We start from the raw sequence: 21,758 nt of genomic DNA, 5'->3' as shown, positions 1-21,758 counted from the left end.
TGGGATCATACACACTAGTCTTCCTGCTGTATCACTTAGAAGAGGCTTTTGCAGGTCCGCCCAGGAAAATGCCTGTCATTTATGATGGTAAGTCAAAAGGCATCGCTTTTAGGGTTCCAGTTCACCTGTGTGTGAGTTCATTCCAAATAAAATGTGTTTAAACATATCTCTGCCATAAGCGGATGATTGCAGAAGGGGAATACATTTGCCTTCGCTTCATGAAGTGCCTTGAAAAAGAAGGGGCTCCCATCAAGACAGTGGTTTCCGATGAGAGCTGTTGAGACAGTTAAAGCCCAGACAGAGGTCAGTTCAGAAGGGTATGTTTTGCGTGGGACTCTAACGTGGCTGTCTTCGTAGATTTTCTTGGACTCAGGAGGAGCACAGGGATATGGTAAAAAGTTTGTTAGAAGCAAATGGACAAAACTTCCCCGGTGAGGAAACACCCGGGAGCGTGAAGCCTCAGGACCCTGAGCCATTTCTGATGCTCCCAAACGCAAGTCCGTCTGAGGCTCTTCTGTCATTTTGTCAAGTCTGGGAATCATGCAAGGCTCCTTGACCAGCATCCGACCAAACCAAGACTGTGGGCGTGTCCGTCTATCACTCCAAAGCTGTACCCAGTGCTAATCTGAGGCACTTATCTATTTTGTTGTGGTAGGGAGAGGAGGATGCTTGGCATTTTACCTCAGCAGGTTGTTCTCAATGAGACAATGAGAAACTCCTGGTAACTCTTGGTATATGGAGATACAACTGCCCTGCTAATCAGGAAAGACATGTTTCATTGAGATGCATTAAGCCTGATTTGGGTTATGTAAACCCAGCACAGGCCTCCATCCCTGGGGTGGTGCTACTTTGGTTACAAGTCAAGAGAAGGAATTAATGCCCCCTAACATCTAGAGAAGGGGGCAAAACTCAAATACCTCAGAGACCAGGCAGATTAACTCTGAAGCCAGCTGTGGGGCGATTCTACAGGGAACTGCAAAATAGTGTCTATTTGGGGGAAGGAGGGGGACAAAAGAGGATAGCAAGGGCTTAAACAGAATGAAAATATTTTGAAATTGATGATGGCAACATATGTATATATGTGCTTGATGCAATTGATGTATGGATTGTTGGAAGATCTGTAAGAGCTCCCAATGAAAGGATTAAAAGTAAATGCTATCTATTTTGTTTTATACTCAGGAAAGGTGGGCCTCAGGGTCCAGTCCTCTCACCATACTGTAGGCTGAGCCAATCATCAGAGAAGCTGAATACGAATATGAAGAAGAATGGGGGCCCAGTGTTGCCCAGTTTCCAGATTTTTCTAGAAATCCATACTTTGTCATGACATCCTCCAGGTTTTAAGATGCTTGACTTCTAATTTTATTTTTTATAAATACTGTACACAAAGCATGACATTATTTGGGCCAGGTTCCTGGTTTGCAACCTGTAATTCAAGGGCTATGCATTCAAATTACAGCTGTATTTTGTTTGTGCTTCTCAACCAACAGTAACCAATTCTGTGGAAACTCAAAAGAGCTTTAATGCCCATCACACATATCGATAACTAAATTCACCCCTTTTGTTCTTTGGATCTGTTCCCTCAGGAGAAAGAGACATCAGCATCGACGATGTGCCGAAATTGAAAGTGGTGGAGAACTTCATTTATGAGAGCATGCGGTACCAGCCCGTCGTGGACTTGGTCATGCGCAAAGCTCTGCAAGATGACGTCATTGATGGCTACCCAGTGAAAAAGGGGACGAATATTATCCTGAATCTGGGAAGAATGCATAGGCTGGAGTTCTTCCCCAAGCCCAATGAATTTACTCTTGAAAATTTTGAGAAAAACGTAAGAGCACATCCTTTAAAATGGAATCCGCCCCTCCTGAAAAGTCTCCAGTCTGGGCCTGTGTATTTAAAGCACCTGTACCTGTCAAGGCTGTCCCTCTTGCCCCTCCGCTCACCCCACCAGGAGCGCACAGTTCCCCTAGCTTGTGAAGCAGACGTCATGTTCTTCCTGAAGCTCAGGCTCAGAGTGCGGGGTCTCCAGCTCTAGGAAGTGCCAAAATTTGTGTGGGGGGTGGAGGAGGGTAAAGAGGGGGGTGGGGAATAGTTTGGCTCAAGTGAGGCTATTTTTTTTAAATAATCATTTTAATTAGGGGCTCATACAACTCATCACAATCCGTACATACGTCATTTGTGTCCAGCACATTAGTACATATGTTCACTTCATCATTCTCACAACACCCGCTTTCCACTTGAGCACTTGGTGTCAGCTCCTCATTTTCCCCCCTCCTTCCCCGCTCCCCACTCCCCCTGAACCCTTGATAATTTATAAATTATTATTTTGTCATATCTTACCCCATCCAACGTCTCCCTCACTCACTTCTCCACTATGTTTTTTAACCTAACTACCCCCTTTTTTTTAATTGAAGCATACCACTTTGCCACTGTGTAGATTCCATCAACGTACCAGAAGATTTTAGGTTTTGCAGCCCGTCTTTGTCCCCATTCTAACTACTAAAATCCAAACCCATGGCCGGTTGAGTTGATTTTGACTCACAGGGGACCCTGGGCAAACTAGGATCACTCCATAGGGTTTCCCCGGCTGAAAATCTTTACGGGGTCAGACAGTCTCAGCTTTCTCCCTGGAAGCAGCTGGCAGGTTTGAACCACTGACCTTACCGTTGGCAGCCCAGAACAAAACTCCCTGTGCCATCAGGGCTTCTTCACTGTAAATAATTAAAAGAGATCTTTTTCCTATAATCGATGGACACTGGACAGTTTTCCACTGTTTTTATCCAATTTTAATATGATTTTTTTCAACTCATTCCCTCAGTGCCTGCTTTTTCCATTGCCTATGGTATAGAAATATGACCATTAGTTAAGCCAGTCGTCTGACTCATTTTTGGAGCTACACATGCCATATAGGCATCGGCATGTATGGCCAGTCAATTGGTCAACAAGAACGTATTAAGCACCTATTAAGCGCTGAGCACTCTGGAAGTCCAGCCATAGGCAAGACAGATGTGATCTCTACCCACAAGGGCTTTATAAAGCGAATGTTCTGCATAATTAAAATGACTTAAGATGCCTGGCTCTAAAAAGCCAAGGATTCACATTGCTGCCCAAATTTGCCCTGTTTTTATCAGGTTGTATGTTATCAGGCAAACAGCGTCTCTGTCTTTGCAAAAGAGTCTAGAGTCGTGGTCATCCTACAATGCCAACGAGTGTACTCGCCCTGGCTGTCAGAAAGTGGGGGGCTTTGTTGTTGGCCCAGCACACTCGCAAGGAAAGCCAAGCCAGGGACTGTCTGAGGTAGAGTCTGCATGGCACTGGGTGGCTCAAACTGGTGACGAGGAAAGGGCTTATTTGAGCGGCAGTCCTTCCTCCTGGTAGGAGCAGTGGGGCAGAGACACTGAACTCTGCATGTTCAAGGTGAGTCGGAGGTGGTGTGACTAATGAGACACCAGTCCCATCAATACCCAGGCTAATGGTCTGATCATTTCCCTAGGTTCCGTACAGGTACTTCCAACCGTTTGGTTTTGGGCCCCGCGCCTGCGCTGGAAAATTCATCGCCATGGTGATGATGAAAAGCATCCTGGTTACACTGCTGAAGCGATTCCACGTGAAGTCGCTGCAGGAAAAGTGTGTGGAAAACATGCAGAAGAAAAACGACTTGTCCCTGCACCCAGACGAAGCTGATGGCTTGCTGGAAATGGTTTTTACCCCAAGAAGTTCCGACAAGTGCCTGGAAAACTAATGAAGGCTGGCCAGTACTGGCTCGGAAGCATTACTCATCAGCAGTCGTTCACATGGAAACCATCCATCCTTGCCCAGGGGGTGCCATCCTCACGGCAACCATTCGCTGGCCCATAGCATTTGATAGGCACGCTTTCTATGTGCCTGGAGCTATCGGTCACCTGACCTTGCCTAAGCCAGAGAACCAGGCTATGAGAGAAAAGACAGAGGCCAGGAGTTTGCGGGAGAAATGGGGAAACGGCCGCCCTTGTGACCCAATTCCACAAAATGTGTTTGGAAAAGAATAGACTAGCCGGCAAAGCATATGCCCAGTTTCCTGCGGGATCCACACTGCCCTTTGCAAGGGCATTTTAATGCAGGACAGAAGCACTCGAGTCCGTTAAATGGGCCAGACAAACACCTGCCAGTGTGAATAAGCGCTGGGGCCAAATAATAGCTGTCAGAGTGAAGAAAAGCTCTTTGATTTGGCTTCTGGAGGGTGGGACTGCATTATATTCATAGTCCTTGAAGAAACACTTGCAAAAACAGCCTTTGACTTTTCTCTATGGCCTCTTGTTTATCCACATGTGACTTGTGTGTGATAACATTTAAATCTGATACCCTCTCCCAATCTTTCAACTCATGCCTCAGGCACTTACCTCTGCTACCATAGGTATAGATTCAGGCAATATGAACTAACATCCTGCGTAGCATCTGAACAAGTAGCCTCATATATGAGGGTAAGTCAAAAAGTATTGTTACCCAGCCATTGAAACCTTTATTAAATAAAAATATCAAAACTATGAAGCTATTATTTCTCAACAAATCTTCCATCTAAGTCTCCATACTTCTGAAGGGAGTGCTTCCATCTCTCTGACATTCCCCCCAAAAGAATGTTGTGTTCTACAATTCATACCATGTCAAAAATGGCAGGCTGGGCATCTTTGAGGTGCTCAAATCATGTTCCTTTCCAATGTTCTTTTGAGTCTGGAGGGCAAAAAACCTTCTGAAGGGGCAAGGTTGGGGCGGTAGGGTGGATGAGGTAAAGTGTTTCAATGAAATTCTTGTGGGACACCTCGTGCTACCCTGCAATGAAAGTGCAGGTGACATTGCCATGATGGGGGCGACATTCCTTGGAACACCTGTGCTGACTTCTTCTCCCCAGTGCCATATTAAGTTTTCTTATCACCACTTCCTAATAAGTCCCAGTGATTATTCTGTTTCCTTTGAGAAAATCTCTGTTGTCCCGTTGGGATCCCAAAAGACAATCCACCATAGTCCAAGTTGACCTCTGTGCCTTGAGTGGAAGGGACCCAACAAGAGCCTTTCAGAATGCACTGTTTCGATGACCTCTTCTGGGGAAGGCATCCCAATAAGACCATGACAAGGGAAGTACTGGGACGACTTGCCTGCCCCCAGACACCTATCCCAGAGACATGAAACTCTGTGTGTGTGTGTGTGTGTGTGTGTGTGTGTGTGTTGGAGTCTGACCCACTTTTCAACCTCTCCCCCCTATTTGCTATAGGGGGTCAGTCACATGACATACTTCAAAGTAAAACTAAACTAGTTTCTGCAGTTTAGCATGGTTGCTTAGCCCCAGTGCAGCTAACCAAGAAATCACCTTAAGTAGTGACATTTAGTAACCCGCGCAATAGCTCCAGTGGTGTTTTAAGGTGTATCGCCTTCTCCAATCCAGCGGGTTTCTTCAATCCAGTGGGTTTAAACTCCCATAATATCGTCCTTCTCCATTCACATTTTTTGCCTCTTTTTCTTTCCATGTGTTAGGGTTCTCTAGAGAGAGAAAACCAAATTGCTGATAATTAAATTTATTTATTTATAAAGATGATTAGATATATAACAAGATATGAACTGTTAAATCATATACAGATAAATATATAATACAAGAAATGAACAGTTAAATTATAAAGCACTACAAATGGCTCAGTGCAACTCACTCCCGTGAGAGAGAGTTGTAAGAGACTAGCAGTCCTTCCAGTCTAGTCTGCTGCCAGATCTTTTTTTTTTTTTTTTTTTTTTTTAATCATTTTATTAGGGGCTCATACAACTGTTATCCCAATCCATACACACATCAATTGTGTAAAGCGTATTTGTACATCATTTCTCAAAACATTTTCTCTACATTCAAACCCCCGACATTAGGTCCTCATTTTTCCCCTCCCTCCCCGCTCCCCCCTCCCACATGAGCCCTTGATAGTTCACAAATGGGTATGCCAGATCTATTTATAGAGAGAGCAAGGCTATCTCAGCACAGCAGCCAATCACAAGGCAGATCACCAACTCAACTAACCACCAATCCCAACTGCCAGTCCCCAGCTCCAGAGATGTCTTAAAGGGACCTCAACTTACAGCGACACTGTCCGCAGGCTAGGCATCCCACAGGTAGTGTAACCTATAAATTGAGGCACAGAACAAGCAAGGCAGCCGCACACTGGTCCAATGATCAAAGCAAGAGACAAGAAAGGCAAGGTTCACCGAGCCATTATCTCTCCGCCCTTCAGTTAATCCTACTTGTGTTTATCGGCCAGGCTGGCACAATAAACTATCTCAATGACCTCAAAGCTAAGGGAAGCACATCAGGAAAGACCATGATCAGAGTACAGGAGCCCCTGCAAATGTCTTTTTATCCTACCTACCTCAGGTTTTGTACAGTAACAAGCAATATAGACATTCAACAGTTATCTAGATACTGGATGTAGTCATAGAGAAAAGAAAGGCATATTTTGGAATTCACTGCAGAGGGAATCAAATAAGCGAGCTAATTTGGGAAGCACCCTTTACTGGTATTGTACAGCCAACATGGTTAGGCCTACTGATCGCCATTTCTGAGAAGTAAAAAATTACACTCAGCTACCGGGATACTTCTTTACTTACATGCAAATGTTTACCTTTGACTTAACAGCCAGTCCACCATTTGAATTTCCCTTCCATCCTAATGTTTGGCAAGAGGGCAGCAGCTGCCTATAAAACAAGAGTGCACCCATGCTGAAAGCAGGAGCCTTGTCCGTCTTTTAACCACCCACCCCCAATACTCTGTTCTGACCCTCAGGCTTACTCTCAAGGTTAGTTCTGAATAGACAATCCTGTTCACCAATACCTTCACTGGCGCCACAAAGTAAGGAAAGATGGAACAAACCATGGCCATTGGGTTGGTTCTGACTCATGGGGTCCCCACGTGCAAGTGGCGGGTGTTCTAAGAATCCAAGGCTGGCCATTAGTAAAGAAAGAGATATTTGAATTTGGAATTCGGGGTACCATCTTAGTATAAAGCCAACAAACCCCAATCTGTAGTGAGTCCTAGACAATTATTAACCACTTCAGATTCTGAAAGGAAGGCCATAGTTTTAGATTTAATGTATCCAAGTTAAGTCACTTGATATTCATTGACATGATTTCCCTTTGCTGCTCGGGGCTGCTTGGTAGAGGAAACTGGATTAGTGTATCCCATCCATCCACCCCATTCCCTTGGGACAACCGCATGAATTTTATATCTGTATTTCAGGGTGAGTCAAAAGTCACTACTACAAGATCATAGAAACGTTTATTAAACAGAATTCTCAAAACATGCGGCTATTGTTTCTCGACATCCTCCCTTTAGCCCTATTCTGCTTCTGAAGGTGGTTTTCCATCTCTCTGACCCTTCCTCTAGGAATTCTGAGCTCTTCCATCCATACCACGTCAACATTGCTGTTTGGGCATCTTTGGAAAAGTCAGATTATATTCTTCTCCCATTGTTTTGGGTTTGGGAAACAGAAACAGTCTGAAGGAGGAAGATCAGGGCTGTGAGGTGGATGGAGTGAAGACTTGCCAACTACGTTTGTATAAAAAGACAAATGGATGCATAAGCAAATGTGGCGAAGAAAGTTGATGGTACCCGGCTATCAAAAAGTATAGCGTCTAGGGTCTTAAAGGCTTGAAGGTAATCAAGCGGCCATCTAGCTCAGAAGCAACAAAGCCCACATGGAAGAAGCACACCAGCCTATGCAATCACGAGGTGTCGAAGGGATCAGGTATAAGGCATCATCAGAACAAAAAATCTTACCATAGTGAATGATGGGGGGAGTGCGGAGTGGAGACCCAAAGCCCATTAGTAGGCCACTGGAGATCCCCTTGCAAAGGGGTCTCGGGGAGGGATGAGCCAGTCAGGGTGCAATGTAACCACTATGAAAAATACAACTTTCCTCTAGTTCCTAAATGTTTCCTCCCTGCTCCCACTATCATGACACAAATTCTACCTTGCAGGTCTGGCTAGACCAGAGGATGTACACTGGTACAGATAGGCACTGAAAATACATGGAATCCAGGGCGGATGAGCCCTACAGGGCCAGTGGTGTGAGTGGCGAAACAGGGAGGGTAGAGGGAGAATGGGTAGGAAAGAGGGAACCAATTACAAAGAACTATATGTGACCTCCTCCCTGGGGGACGGACAACCGAAAAGTGGGTGAAGGGAGACGTCGGAAGGGGCAAGATATGACAAAATAACAATTTATAAATTATCAAGGGCTCATGAGGGAGGGGGGAGCGGGGAGGGAGGGGAAAAATGGGGGACCTAATGCGGGGGGCTTAAGTAGAGAGGAAATGTTTTGAGAATGATGAGGGCAATGAATGTACAAATGCGCTTCACACAATTGATGTGTGTATGGATTGTAATAAAATGATTTAAAAAAAAACCTCTTGCTCTTCTCAAAGAAGGAGCAGGTAGGTTATCACAATGCAGGGACATTTCTCAGTACAACTTTCCTGGCCTTCTTCTCACCAATGCAATCTTCAGTTTTCTTGAAAGTATTTCATGATCAGCCCCCACAATCATCTTGTTAAGCAAGTCTATCAAGATAACCCCTTTGGAGTGTCCAAAACACAATCCTCATAACCTTCTGAGCTGATCTCTCTACCCTTGAATTGAACGGCTCCAATCGATCCCCTCAGAAGCCACTGTTTGGCTTGGGCTTTTTCTTGTTGTTTAAGGCATCCTAGTGAGATGAAGACAAGTATATTACTGGGAGACCTTTTGTACAGCCACTCACTGATCTCAGAGACACGTGTCCACATGTTTTGTTTGAAATGAAACAGTGCGCGTATAAACCGGTACTCTAGTAGCAGTACTTTTTGCCTACTCTCGTAAGTAACCAAGGCCTATGTCTATATGGTCAAAGTGAAGTGGAAGGTTTATATGTACGTTGTACACACATCTTGCAGATATGAAAGGGGGTTGAAACAGGACAGAAAGCAGGGTTTGAATGGCCCACGGATCAAATTACAGCTGGTCATTTTTCCCACTGCTTGACCTATGTAGACAAGGCCTGCGTGTTTGTGGGCTCAGCCCAGACTCCTGGACTTTTTAATAGGCTAATGAACAAATATTTGGAAATTCTCTTTTCCCTTGCCAAATTTTGCCTCTTTGTTAAATACTTAATCCTTACCCTGGAATGTGCTGGGGATTCTATTCTGCAATTAGTTTTCAAATGTGTAAATTATCAGGGACATGCATGCATGCCTATACAGGTACTTCATTGTTAAATGGTGGGGACAATTGTCCCTTCCCATCCTCAGGTGTATGAGACATCAACCTATTCCTTTGTTGACTTCCCGCTTTCCCTGCCCCCAGTGAAAAAGAATCACAATCGGAAAGTCCCCACGTTCTCAAGAGATACCTGTGGGAAACTGCCACTCTCTGTTTCTAAGCAGCACATCCCACCATCCCTGGTGCTAATAACCCACTGAAGTGGGCTGGTAGTGGTCCATTGGAGGAAAAATCTAGATGGACCTCCCTCCGGTCTCTAGGGACTGAGCCCCTCAGTCATTATTGCTGAAAGGGTTTTTCACAAGTTAAAATTGTCAGCTGAGTGAACTGACTGGGATTCGTGGGGCTTTCAGTTGGATTTAACTCAAAGGCATAACCCTCTAAGGCTCCACCCAGATAGGGCTTCTCTGATGGAAGCCTCTCATTCCCTTTCTGCAGCTGTAAGCTGGTGTTGTTTTAAATCTAGGAAGGGAGTAAGTAGGTGGTTGTAGCCTTGTTTCCAGTGGGATGCATTTGATTGGGGGTCCTGGTCATGCAGCCCAGCCCGTTAAGCATTCTCTGCCTCACCCCATGTTTCCCTCAAGAAAGCATTTCAGAAACAAGTGTGAGTCCTTATAAGAACATCTAATAATATGACTTATTCTAAAAGGACCCTGAAACCCAGTTTAATTTCTAAACAAAAGCAAATAGTTCACAAACGTTAATATTTTAACTTATTAGGAAGACATCTCTGGTAATGAAGTTACAAGATATATGACCTGAGAGGTGATTTTATAAAGTTCTTTTTGGTGCTAAGACTCCATGGGCAGGAAGTACAGTCATGCCTCATTTTATTGTGCTTTATAGATACTATATATGTGTGTGTGTGTGTGTGTGTGTATTTTTTTATTTATTTAACAAATTGAAGGTTTGCAGCTACCCTGTGTGGACCAAGTCTACTTGCACCATTTTCCCAACACCGTGTGCTCATTTCACGTCTCTGTGTCGGGTTTGTCACAATAGTTCCAACTTTTTCATAATGCTATTACACACTTAACAGGCTCCCAAACCTACTGCCATCGAGTGGGTTTTGACTCCTGGTTACCCTAAATAGCATTTCTGAGCCAGGAAAAGACTTGCTGGGAGCAACCGACCTCATCGTCCATTGTAATGTAATGCATGGAGAAACCAAAACATACATTGAATCCACTTCACTTTGATCCCAGCTGCTTGGCAGGAGAGAGACGAGGCTGTCTGCTTCCATGCAGATTGCAGTCTCAGAAACCCCAAGGAGCAGGTCTCCTGTGTCCTGTGGGGTTGCTGTGAGTTGGCGTTGATTTAATGGCACTCCGTGGGTTTGGTTTGGGGGTTTGGGAACCCCTCACTTTAATGCAATACTGGCATTTTTACAGCAGTCTGGAGCGGAATCCTCATTATCTCCACACCATGTCTGCCTGTGCTTTGGGCAAGCTATCTCTCTGTGCCTCCGTGTTGTCCTGTATCCCTTGATCATTTCTTCAGGAAGCTACTGTGAAGATTAACCTCGCGAACTATGTGAAGCTCTTAGCCCAGTGTCTAGGAATCCAGCTCCCATTAACAGGGGGAATGATAACGACACTGCTCAGTAATTAGGCCAACTCGTGACATCCTCACAACTCCATTCATACAGCGGTTGCTGTTGGGTCTGGGCCCACCTTCAGGCGACCACGCAGAGCGGAGAGACACATGTCCCAGCCCTGTGCCGCCCACACGGCGTGAGGCATAGGGTTCTCCGTGGTTGGCTTTTGGAAGCAGACTAGCGTAGCCTGGGAACTCCACAGTATCACAGCAACATACAAGCCTACCCTGGCGGACAAGTCCGTTATTTCATTGTAAGCTTCACGACGATGTCCACATCGGTATGATTGTCCGATAGTCCCCACACTGCATGGCTGAGAAACCAGGCACGGGGCAGGTGGGGCACTTGCTCACAGGCAGCCCCCTAGCCAGGATGCAAGATTTGCATCCACCTCTTCCCACGTGACTTCTTTGAAACAGGAAAAATGGTTGAAAGGCTGGAGGTCCCAGCCCCACCAGTTCCAGTTTCCCACTTCCCAGTCATGTGATGCTGGGTAAACCTCAGCAAGGTGCTCAGACCCCACCTCGTGCCCACCACAGGAGTTTGAAATCAGTGACATCTCAGTCTTTTCATCAGCAAAACATGGATGATCCTCCCACCTTAGCTATTTCTCGTGCATGTTGTGTGGACTTTCCTAAGAAGGACAGTGTGGGGAATGGCTGTAAAGGGACCCCAGTAGAAGGTGGTAGTAATAAGACACAGGTTCTAACAGTTGCCCCAAAGGGAAGTTATCTGGGTCCAATGGGCTATCCCCTACCAGCTAAAATATGCCTAGTTTTTACATGTTTTAGTCATTTCAGACATGGTACTATAAAAATCATAATGATATGAAGTGAACAAAGAAATTACTAATTTACAGTCAGCACACAGTGAGCAGACTAGATGTCGCAATGGCCACGAATTACTTTCATTTTGGCCAAATTAGCAATGCTAAGAAGCTCAGATTGCAGCTGAAGAGCATTAAACAAGTCTCCAAGAGTCAAAATATGACCTTGAGTTCCCACCTGAATGTTGAGAACATCTCACGAACAGATTTGCTGCATTGAACACTAATGACAGAGATCTGATGACCTGGGGGTGGACATCAAGAACATCATCCAAGAAGAAAGCAAAAGGTCATTAAAAAGACAAGAAATAAAGAGAAGATGTAAAGAATATAGAGTCACTGTACCAAAAAGACCTAGTCGACATTCAGTCCTTTCAGGAGGTAGCATATGAGCAAGAACCAAGCTGCTCCTAAAGTGTTAGCCCAAAACAGATAGGATTCCAACGGAAAGGTTGCAACCCTGGAAGAACTTACCTTGTCTATGCTAGGAAATTTAGAAGACAGCTACTTGGCCAACTGACTGGAAGAGATCCATATTTATACCCATTCCAAAGAAAAGTGACCCAACAGAATGCTCAAATTATAGAACTATGTCATTAATATCACATGCAAGTAAAATTTTGCTGAAGATTAACCAATAATGGTTGTAGCGCTACACTGACAGGGAGCTGTCAGAAGCTCAGGCCAGATTCAGAAGAGGACTTGGAACAAGTGTTACCATTCCTGGAATCAGGTGAATCCTGGCTAAAAGCAGAGAATATAAGAAAGTTACTTATTTGTGTTTTATCGACTATGTCAAGGTGTTCGACTCTGTGGATCAGAACAGACTACAGATAGCCTTGAGAAGAATGGGAATTCCAGAACACTCCATGTGGAAGGAGCTCATGTGGAATTTGTACACGGATCAAGAGGCAGTTGTGCAAACAGAACAAGGGAATACTGCATGGTTTAAAATCAGGAAAGGTGTGGGTCAGGGTTGTCTCCTCTCACCATACTTATCCAATCTGTGTGTGGAGCAAATAATCAGAAAAGCTGGATTACATGAAAAAGAATGTGGCATTAGAATTGGAGGAAGGCTAATTACAACCTGAGCTATGCAGATGGCACAACCTTGCTTGCTGACAGTGAGGGGGCCTTGAAGCACTTGCTGATGAAGATCAAGAAGGGAAGCCCTCAGGAGAGCTTACAACTCAGTGTGAAGAAGAGCAAAACCCTCCTAACAGGATCAATAGGTAACAGCATGATACATGGAGGAAAAAAATCGAAATTATCAGGAATTTCATCTTGCTTGGATTCACAAGCAACGCTCCTGGAAGTAACAGTGGGGAGATCAAATGATGCATGGCATGGGGCAAACCTGCTGCACAAGACTTCTTCAGGGTGCGGAACATCAGGGAGGCTAATTTGAGGGCTGAAGTGCATCTGACCCCAACGATGGCATTTTCCAGTCCCTCGGATGCCTGTGGAAGTTGGACATTGAATAAGGAAGACTGACGAAGAATAGACGCATTTGAACGACGGTGATGGTGAAGACTATTGAACGTATCATGGGTTGCCAAAAGGATAAACAGATCTGTCTGGCAAGAAGTACAGCCAGAATGTTCCTTAGAGGTAAGGATGGCAGGACTTCATCTCATCCCTTGGACGTGCTGATATCCAAAGGATGTCGATGTCAGGAGAGACCAGCCTCTGGAGAAGGATATTGTGGGTGGCACTAGAAGGGCGATGAACAAAAGGGCTTCAACATGATTGATGGACACAATGGCTGCAACCACATTCTCAAGCATAAGAACAATTGTGATGACGGCGCAGGGCCTGGCAGTGTTTGGCACAAGACTGGGTGGTGTTTTATTCTGTTGGACACAGGGTTGTAGTCGGTGAGAATTGGTTCCGTGGTACCTAACGACAACAACAACAAGGAGCCCGTTATGCTGGGCAGCTGTCACATGATCTCGTCATCGGTAAGGACTCCAAACATGAATGAATGAAATCAGTCCCTCGTCTCACCATTTCCAAATATCCAGATGTTTCGCACAGTGTAGACGCAGCAGCCATGCAGGAGGTAGGCTTTCTCCCCCAGTCTGGTTGCGCCTGGGTGGATGAGTAACTGAGATAACATCATCCGTCGTCTCGTGGCCGTTCCTGTTCCCTGTGCATGTGTATTCAATCTTTGAGACTGAGAAACTGGTCATAATAATTGTAGCTACTCTATTACTAAAGTAAACCCTTTTACCATACGAATCATTTCACTGAGTCCTTCCAAAATACCGCGAACCCTGTGAGGGCCATCTCTCATTCAGATGGTCTTAATTGTTCTCACAACCTTTCCCTTGTCTGTCCTCTCTAGGCAATCTTCTCACCTTCCTGTTGGTGGGAAAGATTTGCTTTTGCCTTCCTTGAGTTGGACTTAGGTTTGGGCTTTCTCAAGTCTAACTGTATGTACTATGTGGTGGGCACTGCTCCCCACTGTACAGAGGAAGGCATTTAGGTTCAGAAGAAGGTCTGGCACCGTCCGTCCATTCAACCATTTATATTCCTTCTCTAACTGCCTGGCAGCCTCCCTGTCTCCTACCACACATACCCAGACACACACATGGCTGGTGGCCCATCTTCTCTTATCAGAGATTTCCTCAAAGTATTATTTTGATAGACTAAATTTAGAACACAGAGCTAAAACTCGAAGTCACCCTCTCTCCCAACAGTGTGGCTTGTTTTCCCAGGGAGTTAGTTGCACAGAGGATTTATGGGCATCAGCAAGCTGAGCTTATGGAAGGGCTCGGGAGGAGGAAGGTAGTAAAAGTGCCCTAAAATGCTCTCACCAACTTCACCCACACACGGAGCTAACTTTCCTATAAGGTGCTGTTTAAGGTGCAGGCTGTGTAAGGAGCCGGGCAGGTAACAGAAAGCAGATGATCGGTGAGGGAAATGTGTTCCATTGACATCCTCACCCCCTTGAGGCAGTGAGTTAGGGACAGGCAGGCATATTCGTACTAAATCAGGGATAGGCAGGCATACTTGTTGAGGAGGGTTTTACAGTCTGCCTGCTGATTTCCATTTGGCCCAAAGCAGAGCCTGCAGGAGAAATGATGAGGGCCTCCACTGATGACATTCAAGTTCCCTGTTTGCCAAACCTGGAGCTAGCTGGACCAAACTGGTCCTTGAGCTGAATTGGGTTTATGGGCTGCCAGACGGAAGCCCCTGATGTAAGGAGCCTAACGGCAATCCCTTTCATGCCCATCATTTCATCTGCACCCCCACTCACCCACCCACCACCCATGAGGAAGGCAGAGATATCCCCACCCCACTATGAGCAAATAGAAGCCCAGGGAGGTTGAATGGTTGTTCCAAAGTCACACAGTAACGGCCACCTCCAGGATGCTCCCAGGCTCAGGGTTCCTAGCTCCAAGTTCAAACCTGCACATGTTTCAACACATAATGTGGGGAGGTAGACACAATCCAAGGTCGTTTTTTTTTTTAGCTTGTCTCTGCAATCACCAGCCAAGGGCGGGTGAAACTAGTTATATCGATCTGGCTGTATTAAGGAGCCAAAGTAAATGGATCAATATGCTTTTTCTCTAGCCACCCATGTTTCATTCATCTAGGTCTGGCGCACAGCCCGCACGGGATGCATTTGTGATGGATGAATGAGAGACTGAATCTTGGAACCCAGTGCCAAGCTAGTTCGATTAGTTCCACCAGGATAAGTAGGGGTCGGTCAGTCTGTGACACTTTAATCGGTGGTGGCCGCCTCGGGGAGCAGACACAGGAAAGAAGAGCTGTCGTGATAAAAGGGGAGAGCCCGTCTACAGGGCAAAGGGGAGGTGGGATGTCTGAGCGGTACCAGCTGAGGGCCCAAACGAGCTTTTGCAATCTAGCCAGTGCTTCCCTCACAGCCTGAGAGCAGGAACGGTCTGGGCCGTGGTTCAAATGTGAAACACCAGAAGAGGCTGGGCATGGCTCCCGCAGGACAACTGGAGAAAGGATTCTTGCTCATTCGGGAGTTGTACTGGGATGAATCCTGGACATTCTCCTGAGACTTAAGATTTCTAAATCTGTGGGTTGGCGCCCCACTATAACCCTTTGGTGAGCATGTAAGCGCTGCCCCCCATGGAAGTTAAAAGGCTGCTCATTGGAAACATCTGGCATCAAAGAGGAGCTCTGGTGGCACCGTGGGTTACGCGCTGGGCTGCTAACTGCAAGGTTTGAGTCGACAAGCTCCCTGCAGGAGAAAACACTCAGTCGTCTGCTTCCCAGAAAGAAGACACCAGGGAAAATCCTGCGGAACACCTCTGCCCTGTCTCAGAGGGTCGACAGGACGCAACAACAGAGAGGCCTCCTTTCAGAAAAAACATCTCTCTCGGTTTGATAATCAGCCCTGAGTCACAGGGGCCCCCAAATAGATGGTTTCCTGTGCTTAGTTATCACGTCTGATGCCCATTGGCTACCAGGAGGGTGGACACCATACGTATTTACATGTCACTCATTTCCAGAAGGAAAGCATTTCGTCCATGATCCGTGCAATCCCACCAGATCTCCTACTCTCTGCAGCTCTACTTCCTCGATGGTGTGCAGATCCTTCCAAAATGAGTTGGGGGGTGGGGTGGAGTGGGGGGATGGGGGCGGGGGCTCTTCTTGCATTTCCCTTCCACCTGTCAGGTCCATCTTAGAGGACTCTGACCTGCGATGTTCCAAACTGTCTCTCCTCCTAGAGTTGTGATTCTGGTGTTTGCTGGCTTTTTGGTCCTTCTCTTTCTCCTACCTCTTCAGAGCCACTATCCCTGTCCCTCCTTACGTCCTCAAGCCCCTGTCACCTTATCCTCTTCCAATCCCAGCCTTCTCCTTGCGTTGTTCTAAGCTGGTGTCACTACGACAGCCCATCTCCCTTTTTCTTTTCTTTTTTTAATCATTTTATTAGGGGCTCATGCAACTCTTACAACCGTTCCTCTGGGCTTCGGGCTCTCCTCGGGCTCACGGAATGTTAGGGCCAGAGGGGACACAGTCCACCACCCACCCAGCCTGAAGAGACCCCCTTCCTCAAAGTCCCCGCCATGGAGTCCCTGCCGATTCACAGGGACCCTAGAGGACAGTGCAGAACTGCCCGCTGGGTTTCAGAGACTGAGCCCTGCACAGGAGGGCAGGCCCTCCCACAGAGTGGCTGGGGGTTTTGAACTGCGAAATTTTCAGTTAGCAGCCCAATTTGGAGGGACAGGAGTGGGTGGGTGGGGGGAGGCTGCCTAAGGTCACACCGCTCATGAGCTGCACCCAAGGATCCATTGCCAAGTCCCCCGATTCTCAGGAAAGCCAGGCTCTCCCCCGCCCAGCCTGCAGTGAGGCTACTACCAGAGGTGGGGCTACATCCCCTCCATCCCCTCGGGAAGGGCCTGTGTTCCTAGAGGAAGCGGCCTCGTGGCTCGAGGGTGGGTCTGCTTGCTGGCTCCGGCTCGACTCTGAGCCCCTCTTCCCGGACGTAAAGCAGGGCAGTGTCTCGGCCTGGCTGGGTAAAGTGTATCGGAAATGGCAACAGGCACTTCGCCCCTTGATGAATGAGGCGGATTGCTTCAGCCTCTCCTTCCAAGGCGGCTTGGCGCTGGGCCAGCCTTGGTCTACTTGGCCCATGATCAAGTTACTCTTCTTTTCCTGATGACCAACGGCTCGATTCATTACAAGGGAAATTGGAGGAAATGAATTGGCACATGACGTTTTCAAGGCATCCGTGTGTTTCCAAGGGACTGGCACCAAGCTTGCGGTGAGAACGCAATTGTGTGATGCGCGGATGGGGAGACATGAGCTGAAATGCCACGATTAATGAGTCCCACTGACCCTGCACATGGACTCGGCCTCCTTCGGACAAGGTCAAGTGGGAGCCAGCATTCTTTCAAGGCTAGTCCTGGTCCACGGAGGTCACCTAAAGCAAACCAAAGCGTCAGTATTCCCCCCAATAGCAAGGGGTCGGCATTGTGTAGCCGCACGTGTAGCCAAGCCCCGCCTCCTGTTCTGAACTCCACATTCTCTCTCTCTCTCCTCTGAACAGGTGGACCGAGTTTAAAACTCACTCTCTTCAACCAGTGCCGGTACTCACCTACCTGCCCAGTCCCACCGCAGTGTCTCAGACACTGGGGGGGTGTCACCAGCCCTGGCTCTGGACAGATTACAAGTACATCCCAGAAGCCAAGGTTATTTACATTTATTATGCATACAAAAGTATTCATGAAGAGTGAACATGTACTATGTGGTTTTCTTGGAAAGTGAAATTTGAATACATCCAAGTACCTATGTTACCTAGCTGGCTAACATATTAACATGTGGCCTTACGCTGTGTCAGTTCAGGATTCTGAAGCATTATAGGGGTGAAGGGGAGCCAACAGTTAAGGGGTCTTGTTGGGACTGAGGGATGGGTTAGGAAAGGTGCCCTCAGCTGGGTCACAACTTAGGAGGAGGACAAGTGCACACACACACACACACACACACACATACACACACACACACACTCATACACACACACATATACACTCATACACACACACACACACACAAAAACTGACTGCTATAGAGTCAATGCTGGCTCACAGCAACCCTCTGTGGGTTTCTGCGTCTGTAACTGTTTATGGGAGTAGAAAGCCCAATCTTTTTCTCTTGGAGCTGCTGGTGGTTTTGAACTGCCGACCATGCAGATCACAGCCCAATGCTTAACTACCACACCACCAGAGCTCCTATAGCAGCGGTTCTCAACCTGTGGGTCACATGCAACCTCTTTGGGGGTCAAATAATCCTTTCACAGGGGTCACCTAATACGTCCTGTATATCAGATATTTACATTATGATTCAAAATTATAGTGATGAAGTAGCAATGAAAATAATTTTATGGTTGGGGGTCACCACAACATGAGGAACTGTATTAAAGGGTGGCGGCATTAGGAGGGTTGAGAACCACTGTCCTATAATTTATAGATTTCAAAGTGAAATAAGACTCGGCTCTAAATGATGCCTGTTCCTGTGGGTGGGGCGCATCACTGCCCACGGGCCTCCTCTCTCTAGCACCAGCTCTCAGATCGATGACTCAGTTATTCCACCTCTCTCATTCAGTAGTTCACCTCTTCTGTGATCAGGCCAGGCAACTGAATCACAAGTGGAAAGGTGAAGCTGGAGAGTACGGGAGGAGAGGGAGGAGGTGGGAGGGCCAGATGGGCTATGTGATGGCCGGAGAAAGGACAAGGTTGATTAGCCACAGGACTCCCAGAAGCATTTGGACCTGAGATTTAGTAGGTTGGCCAGGACTTTTAGATCACTGGGTCTTCTGCCTGACATAGGTAGGCCCATGGAAGCTGGACCCCAAACCATGGGGCTTCCCCAACATAACACAGTAACATGGTGTCATTTGGGGGTTCTAGTAATCGAAGATAGATTTGGAAAGCTTATCCATTTTCTAGTCATTTGCTCCACATGTCTTCTCAGTGGATCTATGACCTGTGCCTGGATTGGCATAGCTGGAGGGTGGCCTTTAACATACTTGTTAGCTTATGTGTTTCTCAAAGGTCCCACCTGATTCTTTTCCTTAGACCTCACATTATTAGCAAAAGTAATGAAAACAAATTATTAATTACACCCATACCCAGGGCCTGGGCTATCAAGTCTCACAGTTCCTCAGGGAGGGGTTGATGACTTCCTTCCAAGGGAGCTGAAAAACTGAAGGGGGTTGACCGTTGCTCCTGAGTGAGTCCTGACTCATGGTCCCCCCGTGTTGCAGAGTGGAATGGCTCCTAAAGGGATTCAGGCTGAGCTCTGCAGCAGCAGACCCCAGGGACCCCTTGATTCGGCATGGCACTTAGATCATGTGTCTGTTTTCATGACTCTTGTCATGTTTGACTGGTATCCTACGGCCTTGGTGCCTTGCCATGAAGAGTTGTGATAGTTAGGTTTATTGTGCCAACCTGGCCAATAGGAACATGTGGGATGAATCAGGTCACAGTTTCATTGGAGGGCAAAGAGATAAATGGCCCTTCAAGCAGCCACACACACACACACACACACCCCAACCTCCTCCTTGCTCTCTGGTGATCAGAGTGTGCTGATGCAATGTGGCTGAGTTCCACGTCAGCAGCACGGTCTTGGGTACGTTTGACTCTGTGGTTGAGTCTGTTGGGCCAGTCCATCTCACTAAGGGTTTAAACTCGTGTCCACTGATCCTCTACGTTACTAAACATGCTCACATTTCCCAGCAGTTAGTCTTTCCTTGTCAGCCCCTGGTAAATATCACGGGCTCGGAGGCGCAATTGTACAGCTATAATATATACAGACGATAGTAAAGTCATAGAGAATAAGAGAAATAGAAGAGAGAGTAAAAGAAAGGAGTCAGATACATTTCATGGCAGCATGCTCACTTCAGCCCCTCTTGGTGGCCCACATGGGCATGGGAGAAGAGAGGAGGAGGGAGAGGGAGAGGGAAGGAGGGGAACCCGGAAGGGAGGGTATCCTTATTGTTTTGGGGATTTTATAGGTAGCCATTAGTCGTGCATATTCAGGAGTTCCATACATCACAAGGTGGATGGTAATCCCAGTTAAAGTCCCTGAGATCGCAGGTGAGGAAATCTAACACCTGCATTGGGGGAAGGCATGAGGAGGGATGGACACCGCAGTGGGAGCTGATAATCAGGGACTGTCTGCCTCTACAGCAGCGGCTCTCAACCTGTGGGTGGTGACACCTTTGGGGATCAACCGACTCTTTCACAGGGGTCACCCGACTCATAACAGTAGCAAATTACAGTGATGAAGTAGCAACAAAAATAATGTTATGGTGGGGGGTCACCACAACATGAGGAACTGTATGAAAGGTCGCGGCATTAGGAAGGTGGAGAAGCATGGCTCTACAGGGAGACAGCATCAACTATGTGCTCCCTTTAAGGCAGCATCGCTGTTAGGGGAGAATCTGTGGGAATGGCATTGAGAACAGGATAATGTGTTTGGACTCTAATTTACCAAAGTGGTGGCTTCCCTACCGTGGAATATTCCCTTCCAGATTCCCTGTCATAAGTTAGGGAATCTAGTCCTGGTCGGATTTCCCTCAGTGTTAGTGTCCCCTGTTTCCTGGGGGCGTGCTACAAGTCAGCAAACGGCAGCCTCTCTCCTCCCCTCCAAGGAACATTCTGATGGTTTTTGTTCGAAGCCTGTTTTGTGTTCTCCTGGAGTGCATGGTAATCAGCTGACGTCTGTCTATAACGATGCTTGTCCTCCCCGCTGGTGTGTTTAAACCTTTAGTGGTGTCTGGGGCTTTGGTTACGTTCAAGGTGCCATCAGAAGCTCTGGTGTTTTGCAGTGTGGTGTAGACACCCAAACAGAACCATTGGCTCTTTCTCTGTGACACTTCACATCCCCAGCCCAGGGGCAGGCCTCTTCGTTTCTTTCCAACGTTGTCCCACAGCCTCCGCCGGCAAGTCCCCCCAGAAAGATGTTCTGAGTGGTGACAACATCCCTAGCCTATGAGGGTGATCCACAAACTGCACGTAACTCCCTGGGATTGTTGTTGAAAAAGCGATCTTTTCCCTTTGAGATCCTATCTCATTCGGGGCCTCGCGGAATACCTTCAATCCCTTCATCTGTTCACGATGTTCCCAAACAAGAGAATGATTTTGAATCTTGATCGCTGATGTACCTAATAATATAGTAGACGCCATAAGACCTTCTTTTGCTTTGATCTAATAAAATGTCATTGGCTGGGTGGTTGAAATCAAACTGGGAACGAGTCGATGCATTGATAGTCCAAGCTGAAAAGAACCGAACCCAGGAAAGAGAGGTGAGGAACTGTCTTGTGTCCACACCTACCCCACCCAAACCTGTTTGTTACCGGACCTACAGAGGTTTTATTTTGAATTTTTTCAATCATGTAACATGGATTTAGAGTTCTAGGATGAGTATGGTTCTCCATACAAATGCAGAACTGTGCCATTGTCCCGTCCTTTTTATTACCTGGTATCGTGAACATGTTCAAGTCCAACATGTAGGGAAAACATGTTTCTGGTGATGCTGAGAAGCGAGCGTGCCGCCATTGCTCAGCGTGCCGGCTGCGGGTCCTCGCCAGCACGGCT

The 21,758-nt window shown here is 46.9% G+C and overlaps 1 protein-coding gene across 2 annotated transcripts in view; it reads left to right on the top strand.

Moving 5' to 3' along the window:
* LOC101657950 (aromatase) overlaps nucleotides 1-4,520 on the top strand; it is a 35,692-nt gene extending 31,172 nt beyond the window's left edge. For both annotated transcript variants that reach the window (XM_004709428.2, XM_045286525.1), the window contains 2 exons: nucleotides 1,584-1,825; nucleotides 3,491-4,520. In XM_004709428.2, coding sequence (XP_004709485.1) covers nucleotides 1,584-1,825; nucleotides 3,491-3,739 — 491 coding nt within the window. In that variant the 3' untranslated portion in view covers nucleotides 3,740-4,520. The remainder of the gene's footprint in view (nucleotides 1-1,583; nucleotides 1,826-3,490) is intronic.
* The last annotated feature ends 17,238 nt before the right edge of the window (nucleotides 4,521-21,758 follow it).

Source organism: Echinops telfairi, unplaced genomic scaffold (assembly GCF_000313985.2).
Source record: "Echinops telfairi isolate 266 unplaced genomic scaffold, ASM31398v2 ScPeMD7_8;HRSCAF=38, whole genome shotgun sequence".
In the NCBI taxonomy this organism is placed as follows: Eukaryota; Metazoa; Chordata; class Mammalia; order Afrosoricida; family Tenrecidae; genus Echinops; species Echinops telfairi.
This window is presented reverse-complemented; position numbering and strand designations above follow the sequence as displayed.